At 46.0% G+C, this 15,255-nt stretch overlaps 1 protein-coding gene across 1 annotated transcript in view; it reads left to right on the forward strand.

Moving 5' to 3' along the window:
• PECAM1 (platelet and endothelial cell adhesion molecule 1) overlaps positions 1–15,255 on the forward strand; it is a 50,945-nt gene that overhangs the window by 13,751 nt on the left and 21,939 nt on the right. The window contains exons 6-11 of the mRNA XM_089656429.1: positions 3,255–3,551; positions 7,542–7,832; positions 9,429–9,716; positions 11,192–11,299; positions 13,384–13,411; positions 13,519–13,586. Coding sequence (XP_089512555.1) covers positions 3,255–3,551; positions 7,542–7,832; positions 9,429–9,716; positions 11,192–11,299; positions 13,384–13,411; positions 13,519–13,586 — 1,080 coding nt within the window. The remainder of the gene's footprint in view (positions 1–3,254; positions 3,552–7,541; positions 7,833–9,428; positions 9,717–11,191; positions 11,300–13,383; positions 13,412–13,518; positions 13,587–15,255) is intronic.

The raw sequence follows: 15,255 nt of genomic DNA on the forward strand, positions 1-15,255 counted from the left end.
GTGCAACAAAGTCCCACTAATCCAAAAAAAAAAATTTGTCCAAAAGGAAGTCCAAAATAGCGTCCACAAATATCCCAAATTTATTCACTCTTTTCATCCACTGAAAGGATTGGCTCCTACTTGATCCAAAACGCACCTCGAAGTAAAAATATAATAATATCTAGTGCGTTACCTTAATGATAATAATAATAACAATAATCACCCCGTGCAACCAAAATACGCTTCAAAAAACCTTTAGTGCAAAAATAAATAAATAAATAAAAATATATTATTTTCCTATAGTGCATATAATCACACTAATCAAACTGTGAGCACTGCAATTCAGTGTCAGTGTTTCCAACGCGTTAGGGGAGTGACGTCAAGACGCACGTATGTAGACCGGAAGTGTCGCCGTGGCCATTTTGTTGGTTTTCAACACATGGTTTTTTTATGGTGTTTAGTTGAAAAAGCTTTGAAACCATGTCTGGAGCTGATATTTTCAAATTTTAATGTAAGTGATGAATAAAAAGTTATCCCTATACTTTGAATACTATTCCTGAGACCCTTCTTATCTCTCTGAGGACCTTGGAAAAACTTTTTGGAAGATAATGTGGAGGAATATTTTTCCATAGTATTGTTTGAGCATTTCAAATACTCATAGAGGGTAATAGTATTTAGTAGTACTGTGTGTTGGTTGTTGGCAGACACTGAATTGCAGCGACCACAGAGTGCTCACCGTTTGATTAGTGTGATTATAGGCACTATAAGAAAATAATATATTTTTATTTATTTTTTATTTTTTTTTTGCACAAAAGGTGTTTTGAAGCGTATTTTGGTTGCACGGGGTGATTATTGTTATTATTATTATCATTAAGGTAATGCACTAGATATTATTATATTTTTACTTCGAGGTGCGTTTTGGATGAAGTAGGAGCCAATCCTTTCAGTGGATGAAAAGAGTGAATAAATTTGGGATATTTGTGGACGCTATTTTGGACTTCCTTTTGGACACATTTTTTTTTTTTGGATTAGTGGGACTTTGTTGCACATTATATGTTTAAAATCAATTTATTTATTTTATTTTTATAATTCACAAAAAGGTTGTATATGTATTATTGCACTTTCTAGGGAGAAAGTATTGACTTTTTGAGGGTTTGAAAAGGATAAGGGTATACATTGATTGAAAAATTCACATTGAGTAGACTACTTGAGTAGGTAGAACAACAAACGGTACCTTAACACCTTGGATAAGCAAAGACGGAAGGTATAAAATAAGACAGGTGCGAGGTCTAAAAACTGTACAGACCGTAAATACTCATCGGAGTATATACAAATTCTAGATCACCAACAGGAGGGGTAATGAAGGGAGGGGGAGAAGAAAAAGAGCCTCTGCCTCTTTACCTCCAACATCAGTTGCACTTCACCATAGGATTGCCAAGCATTATTTCCAGTTCTTCACTGTAGGTCATCTTAGGTAGGTACTCCAATGGTGCTTAAACCAGGCCTACCGCAAAGGGTTCACTTCCTGAGGCTACAAGCTGACATAATAGTATACTGGGGTAGCCTCTTACCATCAACTTCTGCCCCAAACCCCTCCAGCTCTAGATGATAAGGGACTAGTCTAACCCCACCCAGTGACCACCTAGGGTAGGGTTTCCCTAAAAAGCGTACTAACCCCTGCTTACGTGTGCTTTTGTTTTCCTGGCACAGATGTGCTCCGCTATGGCATGTTGGGGAGGAAGAGTAGTAAAGCAAAGGAGCTAAAGTGAAAAAAACATTCATATGTACTTGCCAGTAAATGTTCTTATAGAAAAGGACATTGTTGTTCTATGAGGTTATGAGTTCATTTTGCATAAATGTAATGATTTTCCCAAAGTCTTCTTGCATGTTCTTAGTTGCCAACATGTAAAGAGATTGTAAAGTCAAATTTTTTCTTTTAACTAAAATAAAAAAGGTGTTATAGTTACCTGCTGTGTGCAAGGGTTGGGGGGTCCATCATTGCTGGGGGTGGTCTATTTTGTAGGGGATCACAGAGCATCATCTTTTAGGGTTCTCCATCTGCTCTCTCCCCTCTGCCTCCTCTCCATGCAACACCATAGAAAGCCACTTTCCATGGGAGCATATGTGCAGGCACACTCCCAAGCTGGGCTGTGTGTGTCCATAGACACACACAGTGCTGCTCTGCCCCAGCCCCCTCTCCTCACTGGAACTGACTGACAGCAGCAGGAGCCAATGGCTTTGCTGTCCTCAGCCAAGCTTGTGTGAGTGGGGAGAGGAGGGAAGACCTGCAGATGGGCACAGTGTATTTAGGCTAGGGCAGGGATTTTTTTCTCAGAGAATAGGTGCAGGAACCCCTCCCCTTTTGAGTCACCCCTTGTCTCCGCCCCCTACCCACCTCCAAGCACCGCCCCTTGGTTTCACCTCCTACCCACCTCTTAGTACTGCCCCTTTTAGAGAATAGAGAACCAAGTATCCTTTTATGGTTCTAAGTAATTTGTATGTAATGTGTTAATGATAACAAGAAAAGCAGTAAAATACAGTAGATCCCCTTCAGCCAGCAACTGATCCCCTACAAAATAGACCACCCCCAGCAATAATGGACCCCCCCAACAAAATACCACCCCAGTAATTATAGACCTCCAGCAGCAACAACAGATCTCCCAGCAGCCAGCATAAACAGGCCCTCCAGCAGCCAGCAACAATAGACTTCTCCCTCAACAGGAGATCCCTCCCAGCAACATCTGACCGCCAGCAACATAAGACCCCCTCGAGCAACAATAGACCCCCATGCAAAAATAGACCCCCATGCAAAAATAGATTCCCATCAGTAAGAATAGATCCCCCAGCAGCCAGCATCAATAGACTCTCCTCCACACCCCAGTACCCCTTGCCATTACATACATTCAGTGCTAGAGGGGTCCTGGGCTAGGGGGTAGGAACAGCAACTGGAAGGTTTTTTAATTTTAATTCAGAAAATGCATTAAGTGGAAAAAAAATACCTTTTGACTTTAGAAACACTTTAAATAACTTTAAAGAAAGCTTTGTGGATTCATGTCTGAGTTCATCGGTCACCATGCTGTATTGGAAGACCATGGATCTCTACGTTCTCCTTCATGCCTCCTTCCTACAGGAAGATATAGATGCCATTTTATCATTTACATTTCACTTTTGGGTATTTGGAGGTAAGGAAAGGGGAAGACGAAAACCTTTAGTATGTTTTATGAGTGTAACTGCAGCTCAACAATGTGATCAACATGATCTTAATTCCTTTCCAGAGCTGTTCCCAAAACCTCGATTAACTCTAAGTTCAACAAGTTCAACAAGTAACAAGACGGAGTACATCAATGACGGAGATCGGGTGGCTCTGGAATGCTCCGTTTCCGGCTTATCTCCCCAGGAGTCATCCAAGGAGGTATTTTATTTAATAGTCAACAATGGAGAGAAAAAATATAGGAAAAGTGGAGGAATGTTCCTGATGAACTTGATGGCAACAGATAGCGGAGACTACAAATGTGAAGTCACCATCGCCAACATCACCAAGACTAGTGAGCAGGTTAAGGTAAAGGTCTATGGTGAGTAGGGTGAGAACCTAATCTATCCACAACTCTGCATGTACATAGCGCACCCCTGAACCCTGCACACTGTACATAGCGCACCCCTGAACCCTGCACACTGTACATAGCGCACCCCTGAACTCTGCACACTGTACATAGCACACCCCTGAACCCTGTACATAGCGCACCCCTGAACCCTGCACACTGTACATAGCGCACCCCTGAACCCTGCACACTGTACATAGCGCACCCCTGAACTCTGCACACTGTACATAGCACACCCCTGAACCCTGTACATAGCACACCCCTGAACCCTGCACACTGTACATAGCGCACCCCTGAACCCTGCACACTGTACATAGCACACCCCTGAACCCTGTACATAGCACACCCCTGAACCCTGCACACTGTACATAGCGCACCCCTGAACCCTGCACACTGTACATAGCGCACCCCTGAACCCTGCACACTGTACATAGCACACCCCTGAACCCTGCACACTGTACATAGCGCACCCCTGAACCCTGTACATAGCGCACCCCTGAACCCTGCACACTGTACATAGCACACCCCTGAACCCTGCACACTGTACATAGCGCACCCCTGAACTCTGCACTCTGTACATAGCGCACCCCTGAACCCTGCACACTGTACATAGCGCACCCCTGAACTCTGCACACTGTACATAGCGCACCCCTGAACTCTGCACACTGTACATAGCGCCCCTCTGAACCCTACACACTGTACATAGCGCACCCCGGAACTCTGCACACTGTACATAGCGCACCCCGGAACTCTGCACACTGTACATAGCGCACCCCGGAACTCTGCACACTGTACATAGCGCACCCCGGAACTCCGCACAATAGCGCACCCCTGAACTCTGCACACTGTACATAGCGCACCCCTGAACCCTGCACACTGTACATAGCGCACCCCTGAACTCTGCACACTGTACATAGCACACCCCTGAACCCTGCACACTGTACATAGCGCACCCCTGAACCCTGCACACTGTACATAGCGCACCCCTGAACCCTGCACACTGTACATAGCGCACCCCTGAACTCTGCACACTGTACATAGCACACCCCTGAACCCTGCACACTGTACATAGCACACCCCTGAACTCTGCACACTGTACATAGCGCACCCCTGAACTCTGCACACTGTACATAGCGCACCCCGGAACTCTGCACACTGTACATAGCGCACCCCGGAACTCTGCACACTGTACATAGCGCACCCCTGAACCCTGCACACTGTACATAGCACACCCCTGAACTCTGCACACTGTACATAGCGCACCCCTGAACCCTGCACACTGTACATAGCGCACCCCGGAACTCTGCACACTGTACATAGCGCACCCCGGAACTCTGCACACTGTACATAGCGCACCCCGGAACTCTGCACACTGTACATAGCGCACCCCGGAACTCCGCACAATAGCGCACCCCTGAACTCCGCACAATAGCGCACCCCTGAACTCCGCACACTGTACATAGCACACCCCTGAACCCTGCACACTGTACATAGCACACCCCTGAACCCTGCACACTGTACATAGCACACCCCTGAACTCTGCACACTGTACATAGCGCCCCCCTGAACCCTACACACTGTACATAGCGCACCCCTGAACCCTGCACACTGTACATAGCGCACCCCTGAACTCTGCACACTGTACATAGCGCACCCCTGAACCCTACACACTGTACATAGCGCACCCCTGAACTCTGCACACTGTACATAGCGCCCCCCTGAACCCTACACACTGTACACAGCGCACCCCTGAACCCTGCACACTGTACATAGCACACCCCTGAACCCTGCACACTGTACATAGCACACCCCTGAACTCTGCACACTGTACATAGCGCCCCCCTGAACCCTACACACTGTACATAGCGCACCCCTGAACCCTGCACACTGTACATAGCGCACCCCTGAACTCTGCACACTGTACATAGCGCACCCCTGAACCCTACACACTGTACATAGCGCCCCTCTGAACCCTGCACACTGTACATAGCGCCCCTCTGAACCCTGCACACTGTACATAGCGCCCCTCTGAACCCTGCACACTGTACATAGCGCACCCCTGAACTCTGCACACTGTACATAGCGCCCCTCTGAACCCTGCACACTGTACATAGCGCCCCTCTGAACCCTGCACTCTCTACATAGTGCATCCTTGAACCCCTCACCTAATGCCAGGGGCGGACTAACCATTTGGAAACTCGGACACTGCCCGAGGGCCCAGGGTCAGTAGGGGGCCCCATGAGATGCCACTGGTACCTTTTTCATAGGCTTTTTTGAGTTTGGGCAAGGACACAGGGGCCCCATGATCCCCTATTGCCCGGGGGCCCCATTAGTTGTCAGTTCGCCCCTGCCTAATGCACTCCTCATATTTATTGCTCAATTAAGATCCTTTGACTGTTACAACAATTTGGCCACACCCACCGTTCGATGCAGTTCAGCGGGAGGGGGGGTCATGGTTAAGTTCTTGCTCCTATTGTCAGGGGACAGAAAGCCCTAGAAGTATTTATATAGTCTTACAGATACAAGCAACCCTTTGAAGGCAACCATAAAGCTGATGCGGCCCACCATGAAATTGAGTTTTGCACCCCTGGCATAGAAGAGCAGATGGTTTAATAGAAGTGAAAGAAACTTGTCCATATTCCAATCTAGGGGAGTAGATACACAATGTACCATAAGGAAAACATTGTATATGAGTGGACAATATGTGGCTTCTGGGGTAGTGGAGGAGGAAGCAGTGATGGATCAGTATGTTGTATATAAAGTGATAGTATGTATCTTGTCAGATATTGGAGGAGGAAGCAGCGATGCATCAGTAAGTTATATATAAAGTGATAGTATGTATCTTGTCAGATATTGGAGGAGGAAGCAGCGATGGATCAGTATGTTGTATATAAAGTGATAGTATGCATCTTGTCAGATATTGGAGGAGGAAGCAGCGATGGATCAGTATGTTGTATATAAAGTGATAGTATGTATCTTGTCAGATATTGGAGGAGGAAGCAGTGATGGATCAGTATGTTGTATATAAAGTGATAGTATGTATCTTGTCAGATAGTGGAGGAGGAAGCAGTGATGGATCAGTATGTTGTATATAAAGTGATAGTATGTATCTTGTCAGATAGTGGAGGAGGAAGCAGCAATGGATCAGTATGTTGTATATAAAGTGATAGTATGCATCTTGTCAGATAGTGGAGGAGGAAGCAGCGATGGATCAGTAAGTTGTATATAAAGTGATAGTATGCATCTTGTCAGATAGTGGAGGAGGAAGCAGCGATGGATCAGTATGTTGTATATAAAGTGATAGTATGTATCTTGTCAGATAGTGGAGGAGGAAGCAGCGATGCATCAGTAAGTTATATATAAAGTGATAGTATGTATCTTGTCAGATAGTGGAGGAGGAAGCAGCGATGGATCAGTATGTTGTATATAAAGTGATAGTATGTATCTTGTCAGATAGTGGAGGAGGAAGCAGCGATGGATCAGTAAGTTATATATAAAGTGATAGTATGTATCTTGTCAGATAGTGGAGGAGGAAGCAGCGATGGATCAGTATGTTGTATATAAAGTGATAGTATGTATCTTGTCAGATAGTGGAGGAGGAAGCAGCGATGGATCAGTATGTTGTATATAAAGTGATAGTATGTATCTTGTCAGATAGTGGAGGAGGAAGCAGTGATGGATCAGTATGTTGTATATAAAGTGATAGTATGCATCTTGTCAGATATTGGAGGAGGAAGCAGTGATGGATCAGTATGTTGTATATAAAGTGATAGTATGCATCTTGTCGGTGGAGGAGGAAGCAGTGATGGATCGGTCAGCTGTACAAGGTGACAATGTGAGTGTTGTCAGATTGTGGAGAAGGAAGCACTGATGGATCAGCAAGCTGTATATAAGTTGCCAGTTTGTTCCTTGACAGAATATTTGGTCCTTTTTAGCCTCTAACATTTGACCTTTCTCCACCAGCTGCAGTCACCAAACCTGAGCTCAAACAGATTTTTAAGGGTAACAAAATGGTTGTCCTCGGGGACACCCTAATACTGACCTGCAGATCACCGACTGGTACCCCTCCCATCACATATACCTTGTACCGAGAGGAAGAGCTACTTGAGAGGAAGGAGATGTTGAATAATAGCGAGGCCATATTCATGGTGAACACCACCAAGCTGCATGATTTGGGACGCTACCAATGTCACGCCTCCAACAGGAACCATAAGTCCAATGCACTCAGCGAGGTCCTCAATGTCACCGTTATCGGTATGTCTTTTTACATTCATTTAACATCTGTTTGACTTTTTAGCCTTTTACAGAAATATACATATGGCAGCATTGTGGGAACCTTTTTAGCTGACCTGTAGAACAGCGGTCTCCAAACTGAGGACTGTGGGCCTGATGTGGCCCTTTGCATGTCCTCCATACCATCCACAGTCATCAATGATGGGGCATCATTCCTCCTACGGACACCAACAATAGGGCTCTATTCCTCCAACTGATACCAACAATAGGGCACTATTCCTTCCACTAAAACCAAGGGCGGGATATTATTACCCCCATGGACATTAATGATGGAGCACCATTCCTCCTACAGACACCAATGGTGGGGCACCATTCCTCCCACAGACACCAATGATGGGGCACCATTCCTCCTACAGACACCAATGATGGGGCACTATTCCTCCCACTGACACCAATGATGGGGCACCATTCCTCCTACAGACACCAATGATGGGGCACCATTCCTCCTACAGACACCAATGATGGGGCACCATTCCTCCTACAGACACCAATGATGGGGCACCATTCCTACCTTGAATACCAACAATGGGGCTCTATTCCTCCAACTGATACCAACAATAGGGCACTATTCCTTCCACTAAAACCAAGGGCGGGATATTATTACCCCCATGGACATTAATGATGGGGCACCATTCCTCCTACAGACACCAATGATGGGGCACCATTCCTCCTACAGACACCAATGGTGGGGCACCATTCCTCCTACAGACACCAATGATGGGGCACCATTCCTCCTACAGACACCAATGATGGGGCACCATTCCTACCTTGAATACCAACAATGGGGCTCTATTCCTCCAACTGATACCAACAATAGGGCACTATTCCTTTCACTAAAATCAATGATGGGGCACTGTTTACTCTCACTGACACCAAGGCGTTTTCTAATCCCACTGGCCACAGTCCAGCCCCTTTAAAGCCTCAAGAACAGTAAACTGGCAGTTTGTTCAGAAAATGTGGAGATCCCTTATCTATAAGTTTGAACTGAGCGCCAGCAAGGTATAAGATGAGTCTTAGGGCTTGGGCAGGTGGAAAGATGCAATATGCTTTTTGGGTATTGCAGTCTTCTGAGATCCTTCACAGGTGTATTTGAGCTGCAGTTGACCTCCTACTAACCTGCTTCAAGCTTTTGCATTGCTATTGATTTGTATGGAAAGCAATGGGGTTCTGACACAAACATGAACACAAGATCCTATACACTATGGAGAGTAATATTAGGTATACAAGGCCCAGTAACCATAAGAAAGGTCACAGACACAGTTCTTCACCACATACCACGGGTGCCCCACAGTGCCATGCCCTAATGGATATTTACTGCTGTCCAGTAACTGGAGGACTAACTGCCAGGAGGGACATCAAAGTAGAAGACAGACAGTAGAAGTCAACCAACTGATGGAGCAAAAAGTCAGAGGGGGTAGGACCTTAGAAAAGGTTTCAAAGGATGGAGAGAAGGAAAGTTGGGTCTTCTTCTGGAAACACAATTTCAATGTATTCCATCCTCATGCAATATATCCCACATGAAAGTCTGGTCTTGTTTTGATCTGTTTGTCCCTGCAGCTCCTGTTGTAAATGTAAGCCTTGTAATTATCCCTGAAAATGGAGAAGTAGAGGAAGGAGCAGAGCTTTCCTTGGTGTGCAATGTGGAATATGGAACCTTGCCCCTTACCTTCAACTTTTATGTCAAGAAAGGCAAAGATAATGTACTGATCAACGTGACCAAAACTGACGACATGCACGCGGAATTCATGGTATCATCATTCACCAAAGAAAAGGAAGGCTCCTACTTCTGCAACGCTTCCAACAAAGCCAACAAGTATGCCGAGAGCAAGGCCATGGAAGTAAAAGGTCCAATATATAATTTTTAGATTTTACTTACCAATATTTCCTACAGCTCTTTACAAGCTATCTCTAGACACTTCCATTTAATGTCCCCTCCACACTCCTAGAGACACACACTATCCTGTTTTGGGTAGAAGTCAGATGCCATCTGCACCTAAAAATATTTCGGTTTTGAATGGTTGATGGCAAACTCAGTAACATGGTGGTTTATTTTTGTCTCCAGTTGTAAAATATGACCACCAGAATTCCCAGTTCTGCCAAATGATAGTACACCCTTCCCCAATGGGTTTTTTCATTGGGTATGTAGGTGGGGGTAAAGCGTGGTGTTGCAGAATAACACACTCAGTCCCAGTGCAGTGAAAGAACTTGTATAGAAATAATGCAGAGAGTTTACAAATAACCATTTGAGAAGACAGCCCAGCTGGGAACACTCACAGCTCCAATGGCATGTAGGGAGTAGACTATAGCCAAATGTCAGTGTCTGTAGAGAAGGGAAGATTGTGGCCTGGCCATGTTGTGCTCAACAGGCAGGAGTCCAGGGAGGTTGTGAACCCAACATTTTCCCTCTTCATCAAGAGCCTTTCCCTACTGCTAGTGCTAACCCTAACAGGTGGGGTACCTGACCCTACTCTACAGACTCGCAAATGTGTGCCAAACCTGAGAGCCAGGCCCTTAAATAGGCCCTACCTAACTCAAGATGGTTTCCAGAATCATATGGGACAACAGCATCCAATTGGATGCTTCCCCAGTGACCCAGAAACCCATAGAGGAACTATGTTCCACTTGACTTCCTCTCCAACTGCAGTGCCACTGAAGGAGAGTGCCACCTACGGTGGAGAAAGTAAACTGCACCTGTCCACATGTAGAAGGGTTTCAGCTGTGAGCCAGCACCACCTTGTAGGAGGGGCAGAGACACGGGTTAGTGGAGTTATCAAGAGACCATTTGGAAACCCGGGCGCTGCCCGAGGGCCCGGGGTCATTAGGGGGCCCCATGAGATGCCCCTAGCACCTTTTTCATAGGCTTTTTTGAGTTTGGGCAAGGACACTGGGGCCCCATGATCCCCTATTGCCCAGGGGCCCCATGAGTTGTCAGTCCGCCCTTGGACATTACCATTATGTTTCTGGATGGTGCAAGACAACTGGAACTCCTGAAGGAGAGCCATGTACTGGTACTTGTGAGGGGTTGGCTTATAGAAGAATACAACCATGGCAGGGCTCATACATTGTATGTTGTGACTCCTGAGATAATAATTGAAGTTCCAGAAAATAGAAGTCTTAGTCTTTTGAACAAAGAAGACAACTATCAGGGGGAAAGCAATAGAAGCAAGAAGTGTTATATATTTATGTATATATTACTGGAGTATCATAGTAAATGAAGTACCAGGACCATAGTGTATATATATTGTGTCTGGAGCCATTGTTGTAATGATCGTTGTTGGAGTCGATGTAGTGAAGTCTTATCTTCGTGCTTCTGTTTGTAGCCGTCCTCGCCAGATGGAAGAAGGTCATAATCGGCATATTTGTCGTGTTCCTTATTGTGGCCGCCATAGCCATCACCCTCTACTTATATCTGGACAAAAAGAGAAAAGGTAATGTCTCCAAAGCACATTGTTGGAGAGGCAATTGAGGGCTCCTGAGAGAACTGCTAAAAACTCTGTGTGTATGGTTGGATGATGGTTGAGAGTTGAGGATGATGGAGACTGGCAAGATCATAGCTACCAGATTTACAAGATTGCTAGGTAATGTTATCATGCTGTTGGAGATTGCTAGAGACGGATTCTGTTACTGGAGGCTGCTAGGGAATGTTACAAAGTATCCATGTGAGGAGAAGGATGACATCACACAAAGTATCCATGTGAGGAGAAGGATGACATCACACAAAGTATCCATGTGAGGAGAGGGATGACATCATACAAAGTATCCATGTGAGGAGAGGGATGACGTCATACAAAGTATCCATGTGAGGAGAGGGATGACATCATACAAAGTATCCATGTGAGGAGAGGGATGACATCACACAAAGTATCCATGTGAGGAGAGGGATGACATCATACAAAGTATCCATGTGAGGAGAGGGATGACATCACACAAAGTATCCATGTGAGGAGAGGGATGACATCAAACATAGTATCCATGTGAGGAGAGGGATGACATCACACAAAGTATCCATGTGAGGAGAGGGATGACATCACACAAAGTATCCATGTGAGGAGAGGGGTGACATCACACAAAGTATCCATGTGAGGAGAGGGATGACATCACACAAAGTATCCATGTGAGGAGAGGGATGACATCACACAAAGTATCCATGTGAGGAGAGGGGTGACATCACACAAAGTATCCATGTGAGGAGAGGGGTGACATCACACAAAGTATCCATGTGAGGAGAGGGGTGACATCACACAAAGTATCCATGTGAGGAGAGGGGTGACATCACACAAAGTATCCATGTGAGGAGAGGGATGACATCACACAAAGTATCCATGTGAGGAGAGGGGTGACATCACACAAAGTATCCATGTGAGGAGAGGGATGACATCACACAAAGTATCCATGTGAGGAGAGGGATGACATCACACAAAGTATCCATGTGAGGAGAGGGATGACATCAAACATAGTATCCATGTGAGGAGAGGGATGACATCACACAAAGTATCCATGTGAGGAGAGGGATGACATCACACAAAGTATCCATGTGAGGAGAGGGGTGACATCACACAAAGTATCCATGTGAGGAGAGGGATGACATCACACAAAGTATCCATGTGAGGAGAGGGGTGACATCACACAAAGTATCCATGTGAGGAGAGGGATGACATCACACAAAGTATCCATGTGAGGAGAGGGGTGACATCACACAAAGTATCCATGTGAGGAGAGGGGTGACATCACACAAAGTATCCATGTGAGGAGAGGGGTGACATCACACAAAGTATCCATGTGAGGAGAGGGGTGACATCACACAAAGTATCCATGTGAGGAGAGGGATGACATCACACAAAGTATCCATGTGAGGAGAGGGATGACATCACACAAAGTATCCATGTGAGGAGAGGGGTGACATCACACAAAGTATCCATGTGAGGAGAGGGATGACATCACACAAAGTATCCACGTGAGGAGAGGGGTGACATCACACAAAGTATCCATGTGAGGAGAGGGATGACATCACACAAAGTATCCACGTGAGGAGAGGGGTGACATCACACAAAGTATCCACGTGAGGAGAGGGATGACATCACACAAAGTATCCACGTGAGGAGAGGGGTGACATCACACAAAGTATCCACGTGAGGAGAGGGATGACATCACACAAAGTATACACGTGAGGAGAGGGGTGACATCACACAAAGTATCCATGTGAGGAGAGGGATGACATCACACAAAGTATCCATGTGAGGAGAGGGGTGACATCACACAAAGTATCCATGTGAGGAGAGGGGTGACATCACACAAAGTATCCATGTGAGGAGAGGGATGACATCACACAAAGTATCCATGTGAGGAGAGGGGTGACATCACACAAAGTATACACGTGAGGAGAGGGGTGACATCACACAAAGTATCCATGTGAGGAGAGGGATGACATCATGGATCAATGGTTACAGAATTCAAAACAACCTTCATAATATTCTGGGATCGGGAATTTTACTTTCTTTTTTTATCTTTTCAGGGGAAAACTTTTTGACTGACTCATCGAGGTGTGTCCCGCCATTCCTGACATTTTCTTTATAGATCTGTTGTGTTCATTGTTGTCTCTGATTCCAGTTTTAGCAGATTTTCCATGAAAGGTGCGTTTGTTTTCCAGATCAAAGGCAACCAATTCCAGCAGCGAGAAGTCAGCGGCGGACGTGAAAACTGATGACTCGTATTTTGGTGAGCTGCCTAAACCTTCAGTCACTTCCTGATACCCGTCACCGGGAATCTCACTGTTATCCAAGGCAATAACCCACAGCAACCAGATCCCATCCAAGAGTGGGGATGGGGGACATGGTGGCCCTCTCACTTCCTGTTCTATGGGCCCCCATCACCGGGAATCTCACTGTTATCCAAGGCAATAACCCACAGCAACCAGATCCCATCCAAGAGTGGGGATGGGGGACATGGTGGCCCTCTCACTTCCTGTTCTATGGGCCCCCATCACTAAGAATCTCACTGCTATTCAAGGCAATAACCCACAGCAACCAGATCCCATCCAAGAGTTGGGATGGGGGACATGGTGGCCCTCTCACTTCCTGTTCTATGGGCCCCCATCACTAAGAATCTCACTGCTATTCAAGGCAATAACCCACAGTAACCAGATCCCATCCAAGAGTGGGGATGGGGGACATGGTGGCCCTCTCACTTCCTGTTCTATGGGCCCCCATCACTAAGAATCTCACTTTTATCCAAGGCAATAACCCACAGCAACCAAACTTCATCCAAGTTCGGGGAAGGGATACATTGTGGTCCCCTCACTTCCTGTCCTATGGGGGGTCCCTTCAATGAGAATCTCACTGTCAATCCAGGCAATATCCCACAGCAACCAGACTTCACTCAAGAGTGGGGAAGGGGACATGGGGGCCCCATCACTAAGAATCTCACTGAAGTTCCAGGCAATAACCCACAGCAACCAAACTTCATCCAAGTGTGGGGAAGGGGGACATGGTGGTCCCCTCCCTTCCTGTCCTATGGGTGCCCGTCAATGAGAATCTCACTGTCAATCCAGGCAATATCCCACAGTAACCAAACCTCATGAAAGTGGTGAAGGCCTTCTGATGGTCCCTTCAGTTCCTGTCCTGTGGGGGCCCTGTCACTGAGAATCTCGTGGTTGTTCCAGGCAACAACCCACAGTAACCAGATCTCATCCAAGAGTGGTGAAGGCCTCCTGATGGTTCCCTCACTACCTCTCCTATTGGGACCCCAACACACAGGGTGTCATGGTAGAGGAAGTGAAGAATTCCTGTTTAAGGACATGGGTTCAGCATTCCTTATTAGACTGGGGCCCATGACACAGAGGGGCCCCAATGCATCTTATGGCCTCCGCGTATATGACTGCATAGAGAACAGGTCCTCTTTGTGGGGTTTATTGCATTTTCTCTGTGCTCATAGTAAACTGCTTGGGAAATGGGCCTAATGATGAACCTACTATAAGGACATATACCCCAAATGTGTGCCCATACCCTTGGCTGAGGATCAGTGTGCTGTATATTATACCACATATCTCCATAGAATGTCTTTCAGTTAGAAATGATAAATGACAAACTTCAAGTTTTAGCATCGCTTGAAGATACCATAGAAATAGCTGGGGTCAGGGGGGTTGGAACAGGGGTCACAGCAGATACAAATGGAAATTGGCCCCAGCTCCAGGAAAGGCTAGCAGTAAAATAAAGGGGTGCATTTTGCATAGTGGGTCATCCATTGAAACTGCATAAACATTTGATCTGTGTAAATCAAACAAAATCAAAAGTATCCAGGCTATTTACTCCCTGCAATTCCAGCATGCGATGCAGAATATTCTGGATTATGGCCACTACATGGCGCAGACTATCATAGGAAATAAGTA

The sequence above is a fragment of the Staurois parvus genome, unplaced genomic scaffold (assembly GCF_062004578.1).
Source record: "Staurois parvus isolate SC_StPar_1 unplaced genomic scaffold, SC_StPar_1.0 ptg000904l, whole genome shotgun sequence".
In the NCBI taxonomy this organism is placed as follows: Eukaryota; Metazoa; Chordata; class Amphibia; order Anura; family Ranidae; genus Staurois; species Staurois parvus.